This window comes from Asterias rubens, chromosome 21, assembly GCF_902459465.1.
Source record: "Asterias rubens chromosome 21, eAstRub1.3, whole genome shotgun sequence".
NCBI lineage: Eukaryota > Metazoa > Echinodermata > Asteroidea > Forcipulatida > Asteriidae > Asterias > Asterias rubens.
In genome coordinates this window covers 10,458,868-10,483,533 of record NC_047082.1, presented here as the reverse complement: position 1 = coordinate 10,483,533, position 24,666 = coordinate 10,458,868, and the positions used below count along the sequence as shown (strand labels likewise).

Below are 24,666 nucleotides of genomic sequence, written 5' to 3'. Positions count from 1 at the left end.
CGGTATTTGCGAAAAGGTAATAAAAGATGCAAACTTCAATCTCAAAGAGTGGAAGATCAAAGACCACTCGAAAAAAAGTTGTCCCTCATTATGACTCTTCAAAGAGTGATTTTTCACTCTTCTGCATCTAGAGAGTTTCATCTAATGGAATCACTGGATCTGAGTAGCAGCTACCTGTCTTTATCCTTGCGGATAAGGACAGCGGCCCGGTCTACCGTTTATATAGCAACTCTTTGGGTACCATAATTCCATCGTAGTGCCCTATAATCCCTAGTTTCGTTTTTGTTTAACTCTTTTGTTTACGGGTTGTGCACCATGCAATGGACAGGGAAGTATCAACAAAACAAATTCGTCAGCTTTGTCGAATTCCTTCAAGGCTATGTTTTAACAAATGAATATACGTTTGGTAATCAGGGGAAAACCAACGAAAGTAAAAATTTCGAAATGAATGGACCCTTTTCATGACATAATGTAAGTTGCAACAAAACAAATTCGTCAGCTTTGTCGAATTCCTTCAAGGCTATGTTTTAACAAATGAATATACGTTTGGTAATCAGGGGAAAACCAACGAAAGTAAAAATTTCGAAATGAATGGACCCTTTTCATGACATAATGTAAGTTGCACAAAGCGCGTGCGCACTTAATTGGTTGGCAAAATTAATGAGGGAAAATCGTGCTGTTTTGTACACGGGTAATGGGTGCGTGACGCAGACGCGACTGTGCGTCTGCTTAGGAGTGCACAACTCCATGGCCTTTGTCAAACAACAGGATCCCTACGCATGTGTGAATGTAATTAGCATGTTTTATAAAAAGGGTCCATTACTTGAAGACAAGTTTTAACACTTAAAAGGGAGGTAAACCATTGGGAATCACAGTTATTATTAATGGCAAGAATAACCTCTGTGGTTAGAAGCCTCTACGGTAGCCTTACAGACCATGGGATGATCGCTAGAATTGTTCAAAACCGTAGCCCCCACTTTTGGACCACGCAATTTTTGTATGAAGGTATGAAATAAAATACAAAAAATCCATTACTTGCTGTTGCTTGTCGAAAATCCGGCACCGAATCCCGAAAAGAAACAATTACGGCGCCAAATAGTGATCTAAAAATCCTCAGAAGCCTGCGATGTGGGTGACGTCATTCGAAGCATTATCGTATTTCGTTCCCACACTGTACCATTGTAACATACAGTGTACTTCTTCAAACCCCTGAACAAAAGGATGCCGATTTACAGGCTCGTTCGACAAAATGTGAAAATTGGGGTTCAACTGGTCATTGGTTTTGCAAGAGGCAAATGAACAGATTTGAAGTTAAAGATGTCAAGTCCCCCCCCCCCCCCCACCCCTTGTAAAAGTAACTGAATGTCGTAACCAAAATTATTTTAGGGAAACCCCTGATGTGGCCCACCACTTTCCGCGTTGTTGCTCAACCATTGAGCTGAGTATTTATACAATTCCAGTGAAAGGTTAAAGTAAATACACTCGTACATTCTTTTTACCATTTTTCCTCGTTTACAAATAATTAGTGACCTTGGACACAGCTCGTACAAAATGTGTTAAAGGCAGTGGACACTATTGGTAATTACTCAAAATAATTATTGGCATAAAACCTCACTTGGTAAGGAGTAATGGGGAGAGGTTGATAGTATTAAACATTGTGAGAAACGGCTCTCTCTGAAGTGACATAGTTTTCAAGAAAGAAGTCTTTTTCAACGAATTTGATTTCGAGACCTCAGATTTAGAATTTGAGGTCTCGACATCAAGCATCGGAAAGCACACAACTTCGTGTGACAAGGGTGTTTTTTCTAAATTCATGCACACTTTTGGTAGTTACTCAAAATAATTGTTAGCATAACAAACTTAGCCTATACTTGGTAACGATCAATGGAGAGCCAATGAGCTAAACAGCTCCCTCTAAAGTAACAGTTTTTAAGAAGGGGGTATTTTCTCACTCAAATAATAAAAGGCTTCAACTATATAACTGAAGCTTTTTTATATGAGCATCTGAAAGAACACCGAATTTTGTGCAACAATGGTGTTTTTGATTCGTTATTCTCTCGCAACTTTGATGACTAATTGAGACCAAATTTTCACAGATTTGTTGTTTTATGCATATGTTGAGATACACCAAGTTAGAAAACTTGTCGTGTCGATATACGAAGTGCAAAACTTCACATCTGAAAATTAAGCTAGGGACCCATGTTAATCTGCTGTCATGTGAATAATGCTTTAAAGCATTCGCACAACATCGGTAAACAGTTTTGTCCAAAGGCCCACACTTCGTGTATCACAACTTATATAATATATAACAAACCTGTGAAAATTTAGGCTCAATCAGTCATCGGAGTCGGGAGAAAATAACGGGAAAACCCACCCTTGTTTCCGCACGTTTCGCCGTGTCATGACATGTGTGTTAAATAAATCCGTTATTCTCGATATCGAGAATTGATAATTGTTTTAATGTTTTCTCAAAAAGTTAAGCATTTCATGGAATAATGTGTCAAGGGAAGTCTTCCACCATTACCTTCTGTAAACCCTGTAAGGTATTAGTAACTCTGTGAACTTTAAAAAAAAAATTATGTTCAGAAAGTGTCCAATCGCTTTAAACACACCTTCGCTCTACTTTAGAAAAAAATCCGTAAAATTTACGGTCCTTGACCTGGCACCCTAGCTGCCAGGTAAAGCACCGTAAGTTTTACGGTGTTTTTTTTTTACAGTGTATCTGAACTTTAAATCCCTACCGTTTACCTAGCACCGATCGCTTCAAAGATCAGGTACATCTAAGGTTTTATATCATATGCAAATCTGTAAACTTCAAGAAGCGTTACAGAATTGGTAAGAAACAAAAATCGTGAAGATCACAGATTTACATAAAACTTACACGGTCTAATGATGATGTACTAGAAAACATCCCTTGAAATATTTCTGTCTGAAATTTCATATTTGATGATAAATAAATGTTCTAGTGTTGCGTTTGGAGTTTATCGCTCAGTTTTTATTCATTTTTGTTTTGGCATCGATGCAATGCAAAGTTTGTAATCGGTTTTTCACTATTCTCTCGTGACCCAGATGGCCGATCGATCTCAAACTTCTACATGTTTGTCAGTTTAGGTGGATTACATAAAGTGCTTACACTGCCAGCATCTGTATTGCTAGCAAAACCAAGTCTGTTATGTTCCTTTACCGTATGCTTCATATTGTTTTCAATTTACACATAATGATTGTAAATATACTTGTTTTACTTTGGACTGTGCTTATATAAACTCTTTACTCATGATACTACCCCCACCTGGGCCATTATTTCATAGCGCTGCTAAGCACAAAAATTTGCTTAGCATGACATTTCATGAATGCCAACCAAATTTTCACGTGATTTTCAGGACTAGCAAACAACAGCTGAATACCAGTAAGAAGCAACATGCAACGACTGAAAATTTGGATGGCATTCCTGTTTTTATCAAGGAAGAAATGTCATATTAAGCAAATTGTTGTGCTTAGCAGCGCTATGAAATTGGGCCCTTTAGATCACCGAATTCAAGTTCTTGTGGTTGTGGTTAAGTCATCGGAGTGTGGGTTCGAATCCCGGTCATTGAGCAAGATGCTTATCTACAATATTGAATCTCTTCGCCCAGGCTTGGGTAACTGCCAGGATAGAGGTTGAAATCGCCTTTGGGCGCCACGGCAGCATACCCCCCCCCCCCCCCCAGTGAGCTGAGGTATAACAGGACTATTATTAGTCCAATAACCAGGGCACTAGTGATTAAGTTATTGTAAAAATACGCTATGTAAGAGCTATAGTTATTGTTATTATTACGTAGATTTGCGTTTCGCTCTTTATCTCCGTCATTTATTCTTCACTCATCGTCCCCACAACAGCAACAGACACTGAAACAACCGTCTTCGTCGTCATCAGTAAACAGCTTCCTGATCCACTTGAAGATTCGTCGGCAGCAACCGACAGTCTTCCGCACATCATCTGCGCTTATCCTTGGGGCCTTTTTCATGTCAGTCTGGGTGGCCGCTTCTTTCGTCTTCTCATCATCGTCTTGGGTCTCTACAATCTCCAGTTCAACTTCTTTCCCTGCGTCTTGAGCGGAGTCTGCCATCTTTACGGTAGTCCCTCTGTAGTCCGTCTTCTTTAGCTTAGTGTCCGGGATTCCTGTCGATGCACTGCTGTTGGTAAAACATATTTCAGCCGTTTAATATAAAAATGTAATAATTATACTAGGTTCTTATCGTGCTTTATCACACCTCCAGGGCGTGTAAAAGCACTCAGTAATTTGCATATAAGGTGTGGAGCTGCGCTTTTAAAAATGTATGAGATATACTCCTTGTATAGCGTATAGCACCACGTTGGTTTGTAAGGTGCTAACGGCACAATGATGCTGATCAGACCACGAACACCAGTGCGAACCCCTTATATTGTCAATAAGTGCGCTGGGTTCATTCTACGTGTGTTACAAAACACACGGGACCAACGGTTTTGTTTAAAGAACACGAGTGTCACGACCGGGACCCGAACCCCAGAAACACAAGATCTTGAGTCTGGTGCTAATAATAATAATAATAATAATAATAATAATAATAATAATAATAATAATAATAATAATAATAATAATAATAATAATAATAATAATAATAATAATAATAATAATAATAATAATAATAATAATAATAATAATAATAATAATAATAATAATAATAATAATAATAATAATAATAATAATAATAATAATAATAATAATAATAAGACTTGTAATGCGCACATATCCACCCTGCTGGGTGTTCAAGGCGCAGATCGGCAAGAACACGCTGTGATCCGGGGTCGATACATCTGAGGGTGATCCCTCCTACATCTTTCCCTGCGTCTTGATGTCGTAGTAAACTTGGGTGTGATCCCTATAGCTACCTATATTGCATTGGCATCCAATGGGAGCCTTTGGGACGCTTGGTGGCAGCAGACTCACCAGGTAAAATCCGTTGTTCGTGGCTCAGAACTACGTAAACAATGGAAATGTACCTGGTTGGTATGCAGCCGCCTAGCGTTCCAAGGTCCCCCATTGGCAACCCACCCGAAAGATATTGAAAACATAAGGAGACTGCCAACATAGGGTTACTAATAATAATAAGACATTTGTAAAGAGCCAAACGCAAAGAGCCTCTAAACGCATTAAGAGAACAATACATATACAATGACAGAAAGAAACAATTAATTACAAATAAGCAGATTACAAAAAAGGAGCTTAAAACAAATGAGTTTGCAACAGCAACTTAAAACATTGTAAAAAAAAAAAGTAAAAAAAAAAAAACTAGCCTGGCGAATATGCTAAGACTATTAAACAAAAAGGTGCAGCATATACTATGAAAAAGGTTTGTGGCCATAAACAATAATTGAAGAAGTCGGTTGGTAGAGCACCGGCACGTTACATGTCGAGGGTTCAAGTCCCGCCCTGGTAAACTAGTCTCTGTTCAACCCCAATTTAAAGTTTATTTCCATCAAGCGAACCTCTCCATTCAAAATTGCAGCAGTTAAAATCAAAACAAAACTCAATTTGTAAAACTTCAAAGAAAAAATGGACAGATGAAATGCTTACCACGATGCTTGATCGCTCGAAACTGAACTCACTGCAGCTATTTTCGGTGTTTGAAGTCCAAAGAGTTGTTTGATGAGCAGGTTCACAAAGCTACTCGTCGCTGATTGCAGTCTTTAGCAAAGTTTTGAAGCCAGCAGCTATTTATAATAAAATATTGTTTAAACCATTAGTTATACTAAATTTCAGTTTCAGACCTTTTGTCGATCAGATTAAAACAGTTTGAACTGCCGCGCACCAATGTACTCGTAGACTTGATTCAAGTCCCAATCCCAAACTCCCCCAACCTTTGACATTCTCTCCTCCCATAAAACTAAACTTACTTCATCGACTTCTATTCATCCTGCTATTGGCGCTTATTTCGTTTCTTCTTCTTTTTGGGGGGCCCAATAATATCCCACATGCTCCAAATAATAGAGTTAAACCGGGAGGAAATTAATACACTTTTACGATTTTGCTAGGGGAGCTCATTAAAGGCAGTGGACACTATTGTTAATGACTCGAAATAATTATTAACATAAAACCTTTCTTGGTGACGAGTAATGGGGAGAGGTTGATGGTATAAAACATCGTGAGAAACGGCTCCCTCTGAAGTGACGTAGTTTTTGAGAAAGAAGTAATTTTCCACGAATTTGATTTCGAGACCTCAGATTTAGAACTTGAGGTCTCGAAATCAACCGTCTATAAACGCACACAACTTCGTGTGACAAGGGTGTTTTTTCCTTTCATTATTATCTCGCAAGTTTGATGACCGATTGAGCTCAAATTTTCACAGGTTTGTTATTTTATGCATATGTTGAGATACACCAACTGTAAAGGCTAGACTTTGACAATTACCAATAGTGTTCACTGCCTTTAAGAAGCAAAGCTTGTAAGCGTGAGTCCCAGTATTGGTGAGTATTACTAAAAATAAACAATGCATTATGATGTCCTTCTTTCATTCATCAAAAAGTCAAAGTTTGTTCAATCAAGAAGCATGGACAAAGTAGCAAAGAATATACACATTATGACAAAACAATATAAAACAAAAAGTAGTGTCTAGAGAGACTTACCACTTAATAGCGAGTACTCGAAACTAACTTCGGTGGTCAAACTTCGAAAGAAAAATGGTAAAGATGGTCAAAAGCGAAGTGCCGCATCTCAGCCAATAGTTACAATTTATTGTAGCAACACTTCGGATCAGTTTTTAATAATAGTGCGTTTTTACCTCAGGTTTTGCTTTTATGTGCTTTGTTGTTTGTTTAAGTCTTTTGTTGCGGGTCGTACACAAGAGAACGGGGAAGTATCAACAAAATAATTTCGTCATCTTTTGACGACCTTGAAGGCTAGTTTTTAATGAAAAGGTATATTTATACTTTTTGTAATCGGGGAAATTCCAACAAAATAATGGCGAAATATGAATGCCTTAAAGACACTGGACACTATTGGTCATTGTCAAAAACCAGGCTTCTCACTTGGTGTATCTCAACATATGCATAAATTAACAAACCTGTGAAAATTAGAGCTCAATTGGTCGTTGAAGGTGCGAGATAATAAGGACAGAAAAAAACACCCTTGTCAAACGAAGTTGTATGCTTTCAGATGCTTGATTTCGAGACTTCACAATCTAATTTTGAGGTCTCAAAATCAAATTCGTGGAAAATTACTTCTTTCTCGAAAACTACGTCACTTCTGAGGGAGCCGTTTCTCACAATGTTTTATATATAATAAAACTATCAACCTCTCCCCATTACTCATTACCATGTAAGGTTTTATGCTAATAATTATTTTGAGTAAATAGTGTGCAGTGCCTTTACCACATTTTGTACGAGCTGTGCCAGAACATGTCCAATGTCACTCATTATTTGCAAACGAGGAAAAATGGGCCAACCTAAATAATTTTCACACAGAATGGAAGATTGTGTTTACTTTAACCTTTAAATTCATGCTTGGATTGTATCAAGATCAATGAACAAACAACAACAAATCGGAATGTGATGGGCCACATCAGGGGTTTCCCAAAATTAATTTTGGGTTCGACATTCACTTTTGCAAGGGGGAAACCTGACAACTTAAAGCAACACGTTGCCTTGGATCGGTCGAGTTAGTCCTTGGAAAGCGTTCTGTAACCATTTGTCATAAAATGCATATGGGTAGAAAGATTTTGTAAAAGTAGTAAACAATGATCTACACAAATACAACAACAAATCAGAATGCGATGGGCCACATCAGGGGTTTCCCAAAATTAATTTTGGGTTCGACATTCACTTTTGCAAGGGGGAGACCTGACAACTTAAAGGAACACGTTGCCTTGAATCGGTCGAGTTGAAAAGCTTTCTGTAACCATTTGTTATAAAATGCCTATGGGTAGAAAGATGTTGTAAAAATAGTAAACAATGATCTACACAAATATGCCTCGAAATGCGTGGTTCGTCGACTAACACGGTCGGCCATTTCTGAGAGTCGTGTTAGTTCGAGACGTAAAAGGGAAACCGTGCAGTTCTGAGTGATATTTGTGTAGATCATTATATTCTACTTTTAAAACATCTTTCTAACCATATGCATTTCTTAACAAATGGTTTCAAACGCTTTTTAAAGACCAATATTCGTCCGATCCAAGGCAACGTGTTCCTTTAAAGCAATATTTTAAACAATATGCACGAACAATACTTGGACGTCCCACAGCTATTTGCAGTAGATGGAAAATTATTCACCTACTCCTGTTGGGCGTGTCCGAAACGGCGGGTTATTCTAAAGACGACTTCAAGATGAAATGCAAATTTGCTGGGGAGTGATCGGAATTTTGTTTGTTCCCCGGACAAGCAACATTGACAACTTACAGAAATGACCAACAGCAAACCCAGTAGTATTAGAAAAACAATGTTGGGTTACACCAAGTGAGAATATTGGTCTTTGACAAATACCAAAGGTGTTCAGTGCCTTTGAAATAATGAAGATGATGTGTTATGAAAGCGTAGTGCTGCTAAATGATTCACAAAATTGTGCCCTTATCATTGACAAAATAGTAGTTAATTATATTTTTTTACTTGATGGGTAAAATAAGACCAAAACACAGTAAGAACTAAACCGAGACCAAAACACAGTGTTTTAAACTCAAAGAGCTATGTCCTTGAGTAAGTTCACAAAGCCATATCGCTGTGCACGTTCAGTATGGCTTTAAAGTCTTGCCTTAAAACTCGCAACTATTTATAGTAAAACCAAAAACACAGAAAACAATCAACCGAGACCAAAACAAAGTAAAAACCAAATAGAGCCAAAACTTATAATTCAAAGCCAGCTATAGTTTAAAGTCAGCAAAACATTACTTAAAGACAGTGGACACTGTTGGTAATTGTCAAAGACCAGTTTTCTCACTTGGTGTATCTCAGCATATGCATGAAATAACAAACCTGTGAAAATTTGAGCTCGATTGGTCGTCGGAATTGTGAGAACACTATGAAAGAAATACGAAGTTGTGTGCTTTCAGGAGCTTGATTTCGAGACCTCAAATTCTAAGTCTGAGTTCTAAAATCAAAACTCGTGGAACATTACTTCTTTCTCGAAAGCTGCGTCACTTCAGAGGGAGCCGTTTCTCATATGTTTTATACTATCAAACTCTCCCCATTACTGGTTACCAAGTGAGGTTTTATGCTGATAATTATTTTGAGTAATCACCAATGTGTCCACTGCCTTTAAATGGAGCAGTTCCCGTTTCATAACTACTGGTTACCAATGTCTTTCCTCTATGCCAATGCTATTGTACCACTAAGTCTTCTAGGCATCACGAGTGACGCGGTTACAAAGCCACATCACTGAACTTTATAGAAGGAAAATATCTAACCCATATTCTTTTGGGTCAGGCCAATATTTTTGGACTTCATTTTCAACAAGACTTTGAGCTCAAACCTACTCTAAGAAAGGCTTTGGAACTTGTGAACAAAATGGTAAACTTCTCGGAATAGTTGAGAATACTTTTAAGTTTTAAAAAGTATATACTCAGAAAGGCATGTATATATGGCTCTTAAAATCTACAAATAACGCCCTCTCTTGGGTGTTCATTCGTTGACGATGACTTTTCTAATTGTATCAAAGAGCAAGTAATTATTGTCATGTATCTTACATGCACAGATCGCCGCTCTTTGCCTTTAATCAGTTTCAAATTTGGAAGACATCACTCCATTATGATAGTCAAGGCTGGATAAGCAACACAATCTTACCTGATGGTATCGATGGCTCAGCATCTAAACACAGTTTGATGGATGCTTGGCAGAGATATCCATTGTGTTGTTATTTCTGACAAAAAACACTCTCAATGATTGACATCATTGATACCGCGTCTGACGGTTCCCGAAAGACCAAGCTACGCCTACAATGAAATAGTTCTGCAATTACTGTTAATTTAGCTTTAATTCTTGCAAACGAAATGTTGGAAACGATAAAGACTAATGGTTTTGAGCTTAAAGGAACACGTTGCCTTGGACCGGTCGAGTTGGTCTTTGAAAAGCGTTTGTAACCGTTGTTTATAAAATGCGTATGGTTAGAAAGATGTTGTAAAAGTAGAATACATTGATCTACACAGATTTGCCTCGAAATTGCGTGGTTTTCGTTTTACTTTGCGAACTATTACACGGTCGGCCATTTATGGGAGTCAAAAATTTGACTCCCATAAATGGCCGACCGAGCTTGTCGACGAGGTAAAAGGAAAACCGTGCAATTTCGAGGCATATTTGTGTGGATCATTGTATTCTACTTTTAAAACATCTTTCTAACCATATGCATGTCACAACAAGCGGTTTCAAACGCTTTTCAAAGACCAACTCGACCGGTCCAAGGCAACGTGTTCCTTTAAAGACAATGGACACTATTGGTAATTGTCAAAGACCAGCCATCTCTCTTTGTGTATCTCAACATTTGCATAATATAACAAGCCTGTGAAAATGTGAGCTCAATAGGTCGTCGAAGTTGCGAGATATTAATGACAGACTAAAACACCTATGTCGCACCATGGTCACATGAAGTTGTATGCTTTCAGATGCTTGATTTCGAGCCCTCAAATTCTAAATCTGAGGTCTCGAAATCAAATGATTGGAAAATTACTTATTTCTCGAAAAATACGTCACTTCAGAGGGAGCCGTTTCTCACAATGTTTTATACTATCAACCTCTCCCCAATACTTGTTACCAAATGAGGTTTTATGATGATAATTATTTTGAGTAATTACCAATAGTGTCCACTGCCTTTAAAATGATTTTAATTTGTTGAGGATCAATAAACAATGTACGTGCTTCAAAACAAAACCCGTCAATGGGATTGGTTGATTTTTTAGCTGTCTTTTGGTCCAGTAAGACCGAAGATCTTGAATTTGATAAGGATATGCACAGGTTTGATGAAGTATGTTTGTGCAAAGTAAAATGTTGGTTGATCATGAACTCATCAGTCATTCATAAAAAAAGGTTATTAAAGTTGCAATATCTCTCAATTCATCTACACATTTTTACATCGATCTAGAACTGAATCAAAACACTCAACAATTCTGTCTTACTGGTTCGAACCGTAGAGGTTCAACGTCATGAGAACAGTAAAAAAAGAAGAAGATGTATTTCAAATCTTGTATGAAATGTCTAGAAAATGACTTGTCAGTAAGTATCACAGTTTCAAGTACGCCTGGAGTCAGGATTAAAACAGTTTCAAGACGTGATGCATCGCAGTGATTTGAACATCTTACGGCTCATAGAAGTAACAGTTCTCCTCGAGTCAGGATTGAAACAGTTTCAAGACGTGATGCGTCGCAACGATCTGAACATCTTACGGCTCATAGAAGTAACAGTTCTCCTTTAGTAAGGATTGAAACAGTTTCAAGACGTGATGCGTCGCGATGATCTAAACATCTTACGGTTCATAGAAGTAACAGTTCTCCTCGTTGATATCAGAGGCGTCTGCCTCCATGCGACTGGCATGGTTGAGCTGACAGCTCGTCATGTTTTTAACTTGCTTCAAGAGATTGAAGGAGCGGCAAAGAGGCTCCGCCCAGCACGCAAGACCACATCCAATGGACTCCTTGACCGGATAGCTCTTGATCTGATGGTTGAGCAGACACTGTTGTGGTACGTGAATGTAACGGCGGCTTGGCTGACGGCAATCGTACGCAAAACCCGACATTTCACAAGCGGCAAAAATACTTGACATGGCACACCTTATTTCCCCAGTTGCTTTCATAATTGCCTGCCATTCTGACGCAGTCCTCGATGGGATCATTGGTTGGTTCGGTGCTGTCCCAATTTCTGAAACTCGAAGTTCCCTCATAGCCCGAGCATATGTAAGGCTCTTCATCAGTTCTGTAGCAATTGATCCACAGCTGCAGATCGTCTGAACTGTTGGCGCCTAATTCTTTCATCCATGTACTCATTTCTTCCCATAAATAGATGTGTTCTTCAATCGAGTTCGGGAAAACAAGACTAACTCCGGGCCGGTCACAAGCCTTCTTAGCATCGAACCAATTCATCTTCTGAGGCAGTAAGATGTAGCAGGAGTCTTGCCGATTCAACCAGCCGGGAGGACACGCTGCTTGGAGTGCCCGTAAGATGCTGACCACCAGAATCACAGCAACAATAATCTCGCTAAAACTAGACAGTGGCATTTTTATTCCAATATTATGTTATTGTTTTGGTAGTGAAAGTTGTTCGTGTTCTAGAAATGTAGGCCTATAACATTTAGTGGCATTTTCTGTTCGTAGCGTCACTCAGATAAGTCACTTGTCTTGGTTCATACGCGAGAACAAAACTGCTTTGTATGGTGTTTTGTAAAAGTATCATTGGCCGCGTCAGTGATTAAACATCGAACATTCGCTAATGGATGAAAGAAAACGTTCAAATGTACATTGATCACAGCTTATTCTACTTTCGAAAATTGACAAGTCCGGAACGCTTTATCTTTCTGTGGCAGAAATCTTGCAATGTCAACCATCCAGGAAAACACACAGCTTCATCAGGAATAACCAAGACGGACACAATGCAAAGCACGAAGAAATTGTTCAACGGAGTCAGTCTCCTGACGATGACTAGAGAAAGCTAGTCGAAACGTTGAAACCAATTTAAGAACTGACTCTGCGGCAGTACAGTTAATTACGATCCTGTAAGCTAGAGTAGTAGTACAGTCTATTTTCTATACCATCCGCCCTGGTAATAGTTAAAAAGTAGGACAGTTCTTTTCAGAACTGAGAAGTCTCCCGAACCTCCGATTATCTACTCCGCGGCAGTAGAATCAAACAAGAGAACAAACTCTACCTGGCAAGTAGATACAATTGATATAATTATTATACCTCACCATGCAATGCCTCAAATCTTATTATGGAGTTAATACTGCAATACTGCAACCACCACTCTCTGATGATGATATAAACGGATCTATTACCCAACAAGTGAAGTCTCGGCCTTTTGACCTGAAAATTAACAGGATAATTGTGACGTTGTTTACCCGCTGCTGTTGCCTAGAAACGAATTTGTTTTTGTCTTATAGTGTGCTTTTAACCATGAATTTGATTTAATTAGAAAACTAGCATGATTCCTAGTTAACTCAGTATACAATCTGCTGGAGAAACGAAGCAACTTGTTGTGTGGTAGAAGGGAATAATAGGCCTACTTCAAGGGCAAATTTAACCAACTCTGGACACGGCTTGCGTTGTTTGTCCGCTGCTGTTGCCTAGCAATGAAGTGTTTTTACTTGAAAGTGTGCAATTCACCATAAGGTCCCTTCATCCGAACTTCTGCTGAAGAAACGGAGCTAACTAAATTGCCTGCGTGGTAAGCGAAGCGCAAAATTCCTTTGTGATGGGGAATAATTAAATTTGACTGCTAATTCAAGAGTCAACTTTGCAAACTTTAAATTCGTCATAGCATTTTAAAGGCATGTGGACACTATTGGTAATGACTCAAAATAATTATTATATTATCATTAAACCTTACTTGGTAACGAGTAATGGGGAGAGGTTGATGGTATAAAACATTGTGAGAAACGGCTCCCTCTGAAGTGACTTAGTTCTCGAGAAAGAAGTAATTTTCCACGAATTTGATTTCGAGACCTCAAGTTTAGAATTTGAGGTCTCGAAATCAAGCATCTAAAAGCACACAACTTCGTGTGACAAGGGTGTTTTTTCTTTTATTATTATCTCGCAGCTTCGACGACCGATTGAGATCAAATTTTCACAGGTTGGTTATTTTATGTATGTTGAGCTACACCAAGTGAGAAGACTGGTCTTTGACAAATTACCAATAGTGTCCACTGTCTTTAAAGGCAGTGGACAATTTTGGTAAGAATACTCAAAATATTATTAGCATAAAACCGTATTGGTAACGGGTAATGGGGTGAGGTTGACAGTATAAAACAGTGTGAGAAACGGCTCCCTCTGAAGTGATGTAGTTTTCGAGAAAGAAGTGATTTTCCACAAATTTGATTACGAGACCTCAGAATTAGAATTTGACGTCTCGAAGTCGAGCATCTGAAAGCACACAACTTCGTGTGACAAGGGTGTTTTTTCTTTCATAGTTCATCTCGCAACTTTGACGACCAATTGAGCTCAAATTTTCAAAGGTTTGTTATTTTATGCATATGTTGAGATACACCAAGTAAGAAGACTTGTCTTTGACAAATACCAACTTAAATGGTGCCGTTTATGTTCCATAACTAGTGGTTACCAATACATTGCCATATCTTGCCGCTGAGTCTTCCAGGACTAAAAAATAAATTATCTAACCCCTTTTTCTGTTTTGTGGATAAAGGCTAATCTGTATTAACATCAGTTGCAAAAAGAGTTCGAAGCTGCGTCTAGAAAAAAAGGTCAAAGCTTTGAAACTTGTAAAAAGAAAGAACAGAAAATAATAGTTGAACATGCAAAGTTTAGAGAGTGGAGTGAAAAGTAAGAAATTCGACATTCCTAGTCCAATCTGATCTAGTTCAAGTGGGTACCGTACTGTTTGGATATTGCTCTGTGACGTACCAAACCACCTCAGAGCCAACACTAGAGATTTTATACATAATATGGTGGTACACGCAAGTTTTTTTTTTATTGATTGTAAACTCTTAAAAGAGTTTCCCCCATCGCCCTTTTCTTTTCTTTCTATTTTTTTCGGGAAAAAACAAAATTCACGAACGGCTCAATTCAGCACACACTGAACTAAAACTACTAGGGTACGAAGTGTTCGAGAAAGGTACGCCAGGGTCCTGACACCATAAGCATAGTGTGAATTCCCCCTTTGCAAGTTGATTTACCGTTTATACTTGACTTTTACCAAAAGTGAAATATCTTGCTTTTTGATCATCTGGGTTGGCTTTCAGACTATGTTCCCCTTTTTTTTTATTGGGGGGGGGGGTACTTTTTGCTGTTTCCGGGTTGTTAGTAAGTGACGGTCGTAAAAAAAACTTTGAGTAAAAAAAATGGCTTTGCAGGCAGAGTGAGCCACATATTTGAAAGGGCGCCCCCATCGACTCGAACGTGAACAATCTAGTCTGATCCCCTCTTAAGACAGCATACATTATCTCTTTTAGAATTGGGGGACATGACCAACCATGTGTAGCGTTAATTTTACGGAAAGCATATTGCACGGGTTGCATCAGACTTCGTATGGGGTGGAAATTGTCGGCAGAGAAATATCACTTTTATATCTCCCATGCCTCAGTTCCATCACAGATTCTCTAGTTTTTGAGCCATCCAGGAGATTTATTTTAAAGGTGAGATGTGTAACTTTATTGGTAATTGCCTTGGAGTTAGTTTGTCTTCATTTTGAATTCGATATTTTACTAGATAAAATTTGTATTTTAAATAAAATAAAGGCAGTGGACACTATTGAGTATTGGTAATTGTCAAAGACTAGCCTTCACAGTTGGTGTATCTCAACATATGCATAAAATAACAAACCTGTGAAAATTTGAGCTCAATTGGTCATCGAACTTGCGAGATAATAATGAAAGAAAAAAACACCCTTGTCGCACGAAGTTGTGTGCGTTTAGATGGTTGATTTCGAGACCTCAAGTTCTAAATCTGATTCTGGAATCTGAGCTCTCGAAATCAAATTCGTGGAAAATTACTTTTTTCCCGAAAACTATGGCACTTCAGAGGGAGCTGTCTTTTACAATGTTTTATACCATCAACCTCTCCCCATTACACGTCACCAAGAAAGGTTTTATGCTAATAAATATTTTGAGTAATTACGTACAAATAGTGTCCACTGCCTTTAAATTAAGTCGATGAAGTTAGTTAGAGATTAGATAAGAACTGTCCGCGACCGCAGATGTCTTGAATCTTGTCAAAATGGAATGAATGGGATTGTGTTCAATGGTCGCATGATGATGATTGAAGACCACTTTTTCACTCATTTTTAGGGAAAAGTTTGCTTATGGCGCCACCACTTTTTCATTTGTTATGAAATAATAGTATCTTATTTACCTCGATGAGATATCCCTTTTTGTAAAAATGAGTGAAAATTCCCTTCTAGAATTTAAAAACTATATATAATTTTATGAAATAAAAGGCTCCCCTAGTGTGAGCAGGGGAGCCTTATATTTAATAGGGGTCTAATATTTTGGGCATCCTTAACGCTATGAAAGTTTTACGACCATTAGCCACCAATAACTGAAGTTTCCTTTGTACTAAACAACCAAAACTTTCCACACACACTCAATATACATTCATAATGGTTGCATTGCCTTTTTGTTGAGTGAAATTAATAAACATTTTCAAACAATGCCATTTTCTGCCCGACTTCATTGTTGTTTTTCTGCCGCTTCGCACGTCTTTTGACTCCTCAATGCTCAACGCTTTATATTTTTGGTCATGAAGCACTGTACACACAGGCACCTACATCGACGTACTGCCGAGCTGCGGCCGAGTCGAACTAAACCATTCTGTGAAAGGGGTGTTGCATACAGGGCAGTGCGTGGGCGCTGTCCATTTACAATACCCGCCAGTCATGCATAGCTTGCACGCACTGCAGCACAGCCTTGTAACACCCCTTTTACTGAATGGTTTAGTCCGCGGCTCGGCAGTTCGTCAGTTCAATAGGCTGGTACTCACGCTAAAATATGACCAAGGGACAAATTAATGGTGGCTTGACTGAAGAGGTAAGTTTGAGATTAGATTTGATTGAAGAAATGTCAGGTTGTGATCTAAGGGTGAGAGGCAGGCCGTTATTATTATATTATTTTTTATTAATTATCAATTATGAAAATATGGTTTCTTTCCCTTCCTTTTTAATTTTTTTTAATTATATAAACACAACAATGTATGTATAACCAAAATTTGTTTGTGAAATCATTTCAGAAAAAGACAAAGAAGCACAACTACAGTCATGCCGTTGTCGTGTCGATTCTACGAGCAGCACTTTCCCGAGGCTGAGGAAGTCGTGATGGTCAATGTCCGATCAATTGCGGAGATGGGAGCCTACGTTCACCTACTGGAGTATAACAACATTGAGGGCATGATCCTTTTGAGTGAGTTGTCCAGGAGGCGTATCCGCTCGATCAACAAGCTGATCCGTGTCGGTAGGAACGAATGCGTGGTGGTCATTCGTGTGGATAAGGACAAAGGTGGGTTCTCGTCTGTTTGCCTTGTTTTTGAAAGGGCAAGGGCGTGTCATGGCTGAGCGGTTAAGAGCACCGGATTCAAGCTCTGGTGTTGGATCAGCAGAGTGAGGGTTCGGATCCCGGTGGTGACACTTGCTACATAAAATTGGGGAGGTATTGCTTTCTGCTCTACCGGCTAGGTTTCGAATTGATGATACCCAAGCCTACATCCGTATGGACTGTAAAAGGGGTAACCCTGTTTCAGCCCTAGGAGTAGGTGGCAACGGCCTCTGGACAAAAAATAATTGTAGCCCACACCTTGAAGTGGCCTTCAGGCCTTGTGTGTCTGGCGACTTGCATAAAAAATTAACAAATGAAAAAAACCATGGCATTTTCTCCTTGTTATAGACCTTTATCACGGTGTTGTCATCTTAATGTTACTCCATTCCAACTCATTGTAACCAAACTGAGGCCGGACAAAATAATAGTCTGGTGCCATGCGCAACGAATGTTTAGCATTCATTACTGTTGCTGGAAACAGGGATTATGACCAAGATGGTGACAGCGTGATAAAGGTCTATAGGCACCCTATGAGGAAATTGTTAATTTCTACTGGAGCATTTCAAGGGCACCAAGGCAATGGCCAGGGGGCATTTAGCCAATCGCCTTTATTGCCTCCGTGAAGGATCAGTACCTGCCGGTTTGAACTAACAAAATTCGCCAAGCACTCTCATTTCCCCCAGTTTGCAAATCAGCAATGATTGCCCAATACCCAATACCTAAACATGAATAATTTTGTTGAACTGCTCCCCCTTGGTGGACTACTAAAGTGGAATTGGAGCCCACCATTAAAATTGGTCTAGCTACAAAACTGATACAAACATATATAAATGCTAATAATGAGTGTTAAATGTTAGTGTTTAATGTTGTTGTTATTATTGTTGTTTTTGTCAACAAGGTTATATTGATTTATCCAAAAGAAGAGTGTCAACAGAAGAAATCTCCAAATGTGAAGAAAAATTCGCAAAAGCCAAAACAGTGAGTAGTCAAGATTTGTTTGTTTTAATCTCAGCAAGCATGTACTCTTGAACGTTTGGATATCAAATTAATGGCAATAACAATTTTTGGTTATAAGCCTAAAGCAGGTTGATAGTATAAAGCCGAACCCCTTCTCTTTTCGTATAGTGCACTGGTTTCTTTTACGTACGTTTCACAACACACGGGACCAACGGCTTTACGTCCTATCCGAAGGTTAAAGCAATGCTTAAGGACACTAAAGTGTCACGCCTGGGGGATTCAAACAAACACTCTGCTGATCAGAAACACAAGAGTTTGAATTCCGTGCTCTTAACCGCTTGGCCACAACACTTCCACATTATTCTGCCCTGCAGTGGATACTATGACAACAGATACACGTAGCACTAACTGATTGATTCCACATGGTTTTGTGGTTTGTTATCATTTGTATCGCAGGTCAACAGCATCTTGAGACACGTCGGAGAAATCCTCAAGTATGAGAGTGATGAGCTACTTGAAGAGTTGTACACAAAGACAGCATGGCACTTTGACCGGAAGTACCAGCGACCTGGCTACGGAGGATATGACGCTTTCAAAGCCTCGGTTAGGTGAGTGCTAGAATAAACTTAAAGACACTGGACACCCTTTGGTAATTGTCAAAGACCAGTCTTCTCTCGTGGTGTATCTCAATTTACGCACAAAATAACTAACCTGTGAAAATTTGAACTCAATTGGTTGTCAAAGTTGTGAGAGATTAGTGGATGAAAAAACACCCTTGTTGCATGAAGTTGTGTGCTTTCAGATGCTTGATTTCAAGGCCTCAGCTATGTAAACGCTAAATGTGTGCATTATTTGAACTCCACCATGCCCACCCTGTTCAAGATCACTCAGCGACCCTTATTTGGGTAGCCCTTGATAACCTTTAACCTTTGTCCTCAATCTCCAGTGACCCAGCGGTGCTCGATGAATGCAATCTTGATGAAGCGACGTTGAAGGTGTTAATGGAGAATATTCACAGAAGGCTTACACCGCAGGCTGTAAAAATCAGAGCAGGTAAGACCCGGGATCATCTTTTACATCATAATAATAATGTAGTGCATTTCACAATAGCCGTGTCAATTTGCTTCTACATTAGTACCCTGGTCAATGGGCACATATTGTTCCATTAATCTTTCCACAGCTCCATGGGGTAGTATACAGCCCTGAGCTGCCGTATGGCGCTAGTGGTTTTTTCATAATAATAATAATAATAATGAAAATTTATAAGGCGCCGGTATCCGCCATGACTGGCGCTCATGGCGCACTAACCAAAAGAAAAGAAAGAAAAGAAAAGAACAACAAATTAATCACAAAAACGTGAGGAAAACAGGTGGGTTTTAAAGCAGGATTTAAATACAGTCAATGAAGAAGACTGACGAATTTCAAGGGGTAGATTGTTCCAGAGTTTGGGAGCAGCATATGAAAAGGACCGATCTCCCCAAGGGTGACTGGTGCGGCAGCGGGGGACAGTGAGTTGCAAGGCGCTGCTTGAACGAAGGCTTTGTGACACAATATCAACCTCTACCCTCGCAGGTATCCATTTACCATAATTTCTTGCGGATAGGAGGCTCAGCGGACTAGACGCAGTACCCAAACTATGAGAAAGAATATTCTAACGTGCAACGACATACAAGGCGCCCTGCCGGACAAGATGCAGAATGTCAAGGAACGTAGGCTTAAATGAAAGTTGCAAAAGTCACTTGTAAAATAAAATCGACTCGAGTGCGACTCGAGTCCAGCAATAGTGTCTGTACCATGCGTGAATGTCATTAGCATAATGCTGTGGGTGCCATTTGTCAATTCAATGCCTTGATTTGTATGATGTGAAATTTTTAAGACTGTTAATGTACATCTTCCTACAGACATTGAGGTAGCATGCTATGGCTACGACGGTATAGATGCAGTGAAAGAAGCCCTGTTCAAAGGCTTGGATCTCACAACAGAAGAAATGCCCATTAAGGTAAGTCTTCTGCTTCCCAAGGGCTTTGTTGTCTTTTTAGTCTGTTAAGCCCGGTTCATACTTTCTGCGAAATGCGAATGCGAAAGCGAATTTGACGTCACAACCCTCCTTTCGCAGCGAAATTCACAAGTGAGTTGAGCAGAGTTGAACTGCTGCGAATTTTTCAATGAGAATTTGTGACGTCAACATTCGTATCGCATTCACATTCGCAGGAAGTATGAAAAGGGGCCGTAGTGTTATTCATATCAAGAAATAATTATTATTATTAAAGTCACCTGGAAATAGATTTTTTTTTCTTTCAAACATAAGAGTATATGCCTACGAACAATAGAACAATATTTTTAGTAATTGTTTGTCACGATTTATATGTTTAAAAAATATATAAAGTTGTTTGGGGGGCTGACTCCGCCTACCCCTTTTGTGACGTCAATCGAGGCAGACTTTGCCTGCAATGCGTATAGTAAACACACGCGCAAAGCACATGTACGTCCAAGTCGTGAGTTGGTACATTTCGTTTTTGAAACGTACAAACTCACAACTTGGTCCGTACATGTACTTTGCAATTGTGTTTACTCTACGCATTACAGGCAAAGTCTGCCTCATTTGACGTCACGAACAGCGCCTTCTCGGGTCGGGGTCTACTCTTAAATTTGTAAATAACATAAGAACTGATTTTTTTAAAACCTTAGTTAACTGTTTATTCACATTCCACTCATCAAAACACATATATAAGTGACAAAAGCTTTGTTTTAAAAAAATACCATTTCCAGGTGACTTTAAGAAATACACAATTATTTTTTTATACAATATTGTGTAGAAAAAACATGGCCTGCTTGACTGCTGGTGGCGTGTCATGGCCAAGCAAAGCGGATTATAATAATCAATAATATTTATAAAGCGCCTTTTACAAAAGTTACAAAGCGCTGTTCAAAGTTTCTACAAATAAACACAAATTATAAGAGCACTGGACTCGAGCTCTGGTGTTTCTGTTCAGCAGAGTGTGGGTTGGATTCCAGGTCGTGACATTTGTGCCCTTATGCAAGACACTCCACCATTACTGCTGTCTCCTTTAGAGGGGATGTAAAGCCGTAGGTTTGGTGTGTTGTGTAATGCATGTAAAAGAAACCAGTGCACTTATCAAAAAGCCTGGTGTTCCTGATTTGATTGGCTGTATATTGCGCCACAGCACCTTGTAAACCATTACATGGTGCTACATGTATGTGAAGGAATAAGGTCTGAGGCCGAAGCCGAATTGGCGGCTACGGCTATGGCTACGGCTGTTACTAAGGGTGTTGCTAAGGATGTCCTATACCTCAACGCATGGTGACGCGGAAGTCTAGCCGTAGCCGTAGCTGTAGCCGCTAATTCAGACACGGCCTGATACATAGCTCCACAATACCTTACAGAAAAAAATTACTGAATGTTGGACCGCCTTGAGCATAACTGGATGAGCCTGCTGAGTGACAGATATGAGCATTGCATAAGAAGCCATTACTACTGTTATTTGATTGGCTGATTTGATTTGTCTGGCATGATTGGCTACAGATGCTGCTCCATCACTTGAAAACCCCCTTATAAGGGGCTTTAAAGCTCTTCAACACTTAGGACATGATAGGAGTGCACTGTTTGGTTTGGGTGTATAGACAAATTTACCCAAACCTTTTACTGGGTGCGTTTGATAAGCTTCCCTGGGTCGACCCCAGTCTGCCCCCGGCTGGCCCCGGGTACATTCGAATAGCTTTGACGTCATTTCAGGGGCTCACCCATGTCAGCTCCCAGTGCCCTGTTTGTGGAATGGGCCACTTGGGGCTGGCCCGAGGTACATGACATCACCACGAGAGGGTGAGTGATCGTTCGATTAGCTCTTGTCAGGAACGCACCCAGTGATGTAGTATTGCGTCCTCCATATCTCAAAATGGCTTATGGAACATCTGCTCTCACCTAGCAGGATTGCCAAGCCAGTGATATGATGAGTCAGTCATGTCAGAGCACGGAGCAACACTTCTTCTATTTTTGCCACCTAGTGCCCCCGAAAGTCTTCCAATTTCCTATTCTTCCACACGTATTTTTCCATCTTTAGATCAACTTGATCGCACCTCCGCAGTACGTCATCACGACGCAAACATTGGAACGCTCAGACGGACTACAGAAACTCAACCAAGCCATTGAGCAAATCAGAAATTCCATCCGTGCAAATGGAGGTGTCTTCAGTATCATCATGGCGGTGAGTTTGAAGACAATTTCTAATTGTTTCCAAAGGAAAATGCCAGAGCGAGAATATTATGCGGAAATCTGACCAGTTTTACACAAAGTCCTTTTGAGTTGGTCAGGTTTTTTTTTCTCTCTTTTTTATACAATTAAATTTATTCTGGCATTTAAATTTACAGATTTTTTTTTTAACATTACCCTTTAACTTTAGCTTGATCGTATCACAATATAAACTGTTGTGTTGTATTTCTGCAGTTTTATTTAAAAAAAAAAGAATTTTGTTTTGTTTTTATAGCCGAAGGTTGTCACTGACACAGAAGAGATTGAATTGGCCAAGCAGCTTGAGAAACTGGAACAGGCTAACGCCGAGGTCGCCGGAGACGACGATAACGAAGAAGAAATAACAGGGATGGGCGATGACGCTGATGAATAGATTCCAAAAAATGTGTCGATAGAATTTTTTTATTAGATAAGTTTGCAGTAGCACCATGTGTAAATCTCTTTTGAGTAGTCTTGGTTCTGAGTTCTGAAAATAACTGGGCCCAATTTCATGGTTCTGCTTACCATAAGCACAGAATCGGCACGTACGGAAGCAGGGAACTCTGTGCTTACGGCAAGCGTATTTCACGGATTAGTAGCACATTTTTGCTTCTGCGTAGCGTACTCCATGTTACTACATAGCTTACAAGGGTAGCGCAGAAATTCGGCGCTTGCACGTAAGCGGGGAATCGTGATCGTAAGCGCAGAATTTGGTGGTAAGCAGAGCAATGAAATTGGGCCCTGGTGGTTGACAACACTACTCAAAAGAGGAATTGTCAACCACTGGTTCTTTTCAAAAGATATTTTACACATGGTGCAACTGCAAATCAAACCTAATTATACTCCCACCATGCAAAGTTTCAAATCCTACTCGGCTTTTTTTTATCGTGAGACATCGGACATTGATGTTGTTTTGCACCATGGAAATGTGTGGAATTGTGGAGAGGGTTTTCGTATATCTCGGGCTGCAGCCATCTTGGTTGGGTTCCCAGTATGATCAATGTATTTGATACTAAATGTAAGTGATGGGAACCAGTCTATGTGTGCCTGCCAGCCTCAATTTCATCAAATGTGTTTGGAGCAAGTTAGCCAACCACTAGGGGGGGACTAACTTCAATAAAACCAGGGCCCAGTTTCATGGCTCTGCTCAGACTTCAGCGCTTAGGGTCACCAACCATTCTTCACTGACAAGCTGAGCACCAAAATTATGGGCTAGCTTTGTAAGTCAAGCAAGCTGATTGTTTTGAAGTTGACACAAGTACACAGGAAAACATTCCCTGCGAGCCTGTGAAATATGCTTATGCTTGTATGAATTGTAAGCGCAGATTTTTCACTTTGCTGAGTGATACAAGTATTCCCATTGCCCAATTTCATAGAACTGCTTATAGCACAAAAAGAAGCTAAGCCAAAACAATCTTGCTTACCAGTACAAGGTTACCAGCCAAAATAACATTTTCATGTACAATTTGTGACTGGTTCCCTGCCTGTTTGTGCATGGCAGTAAATTGTTAGACACTGTTGTCTCTACATAAGCTAATCTGTAGAATTGGGACCAGGCTTTGGAAAAACACACTATAAAAAAAACCAACAAAAAGCCACTGAGCGTTGTATCATTGGTAACTCATTGATGATAAGAGTCAATTAATTTTAAAATGGTGGGTCACTCTTCAGTAATCAGTGATTTGTTCTCATTTACATATTGTTTTAGATGTATCAGTATTAGGAATGGAAACATTTTGTCTGTGAGAGATTTACAGAGATAATAAAACAATGACAAAGTAAAAATATAATTTATTTGAGTTTCATTTTAGATGTTGTGTTAAACAGAGTAATTGTGTTTGTAATGAGGAGGGGTGGGGGTACCAGAGTGTCCAAAACATTGTAATTCTTCCGTGGTCTTATTAATAACAGTAGGACCAGAATGATCGCCTACATTCATTGCACTCGCCTCATTCAAGACACTCCTTAAAGCTCACCTGTTCCAGCAGGCTTACTAACCATTCAACTGTGCCTCGGCGCCTTAGAACAAACTCTTGATTTTGGCGCTCCACAAATGACCTTTGATTGATTGATTGATTGATTGATTGATTGATTGATTGCAAACTAAACTGGTGACAAGTCAGTACGGAAACAATTCTCATGAACTATGTGGTCATCAGCCCCCACAGCGCACCCCCACGCAATTTTTTCCCTGCGCATTAAAATTGCAATTCTCAAAAAATTTCCTTTTGGTAGCGCGGGAAAAACTGCCAAGGAGGGAACGGTGTACTGTGTAGTGCT

The 24,666-nt window shown here is 39.5% G+C and overlaps 2 protein-coding genes and 1 long non-coding RNA gene across 3 annotated transcripts; 1 reads left to right on the top strand and 2 right to left on the bottom strand.

Moving 5' to 3' along the window:
- Nucleotides 1-3,529: 3,529 nt before the first annotated feature.
- LOC117304701 lies at nucleotides 3,530-6,792 on the bottom strand. Its single transcript, XR_004520617.1, has 3 exons — nucleotides 6,644-6,792; nucleotides 5,595-5,731; nucleotides 3,530-4,173 (listed from the first exon to the last, which is right to left on the bottom strand). It is a non-coding gene; the product is annotated as an uncharacterized LOC117304701 (long non-coding RNA).
- Nucleotides 6,793-11,730: 4,938 nt separating this feature from the next.
- On the bottom strand, nucleotides 11,731-12,207 carry LOC117304816 (C-type lectin domain family 4 member M-like). Its single transcript, XM_033789429.1, has one exon. It carries the CDS (start codon nucleotides 12,205-12,207, stop codon nucleotides 11,731-11,733), a length of 477 nt encoding a protein of 158 aa, XP_033645320.1.
- A 2,939-nt stretch (nucleotides 12,208-15,146) lies between these two features.
- LOC117304497 (eukaryotic translation initiation factor 2 subunit 1-like) lies at nucleotides 15,147-22,879 on the top strand. Its single transcript, XM_033788996.1, has 8 exons — nucleotides 15,147-15,293; nucleotides 16,882-17,147; nucleotides 18,082-18,161; nucleotides 18,597-18,748; nucleotides 19,087-19,193; nucleotides 20,042-20,139; nucleotides 22,220-22,363; nucleotides 22,643-22,879. The coding sequence occupies exons 2-8, from the start codon at nucleotides 16,910-16,912 to the stop codon at nucleotides 22,778-22,780; spliced, it is 957 nt and encodes a 318-aa protein (XP_033644887.1). The 5' UTR covers nucleotides 15,147-15,293; nucleotides 16,882-16,909; the 3' UTR covers nucleotides 22,781-22,879.
- Nucleotides 22,880-24,666: the final 1,787 nt, after the last annotated feature.

Excerpts from the sequence above, each read along its gene's own strand:
- LOC117304816 (XM_033789429.1), bottom strand. The coding sequence starts at position 12,207 with ATGCCACTGTCTAGTTTTAGCGAGATTATTGTTGCTGTGATTCTGGTG.
- LOC117304497 (XM_033788996.1), top strand. The coding sequence starts at position 16,910 with ATGCCGTTGTCGTGTCGATTCTACGAGCAGCACTTTCCCGAGGCTGAG. Across the intron at positions 18,162-18,596 it reads AATTCGCAAAAGCCAAAACA|GTCAACAGCATCTTGAGACA; the intron begins GTGAGTAGTCAA and ends TTTGTATCGCAG. Across the intron at positions 20,140-22,219 it reads CAGAAGAAATGCCCATTAAG|ATCAACTTGATCGCACCTCC; the intron begins GTAAGTCTTCTG and ends TTCCATCTTTAG.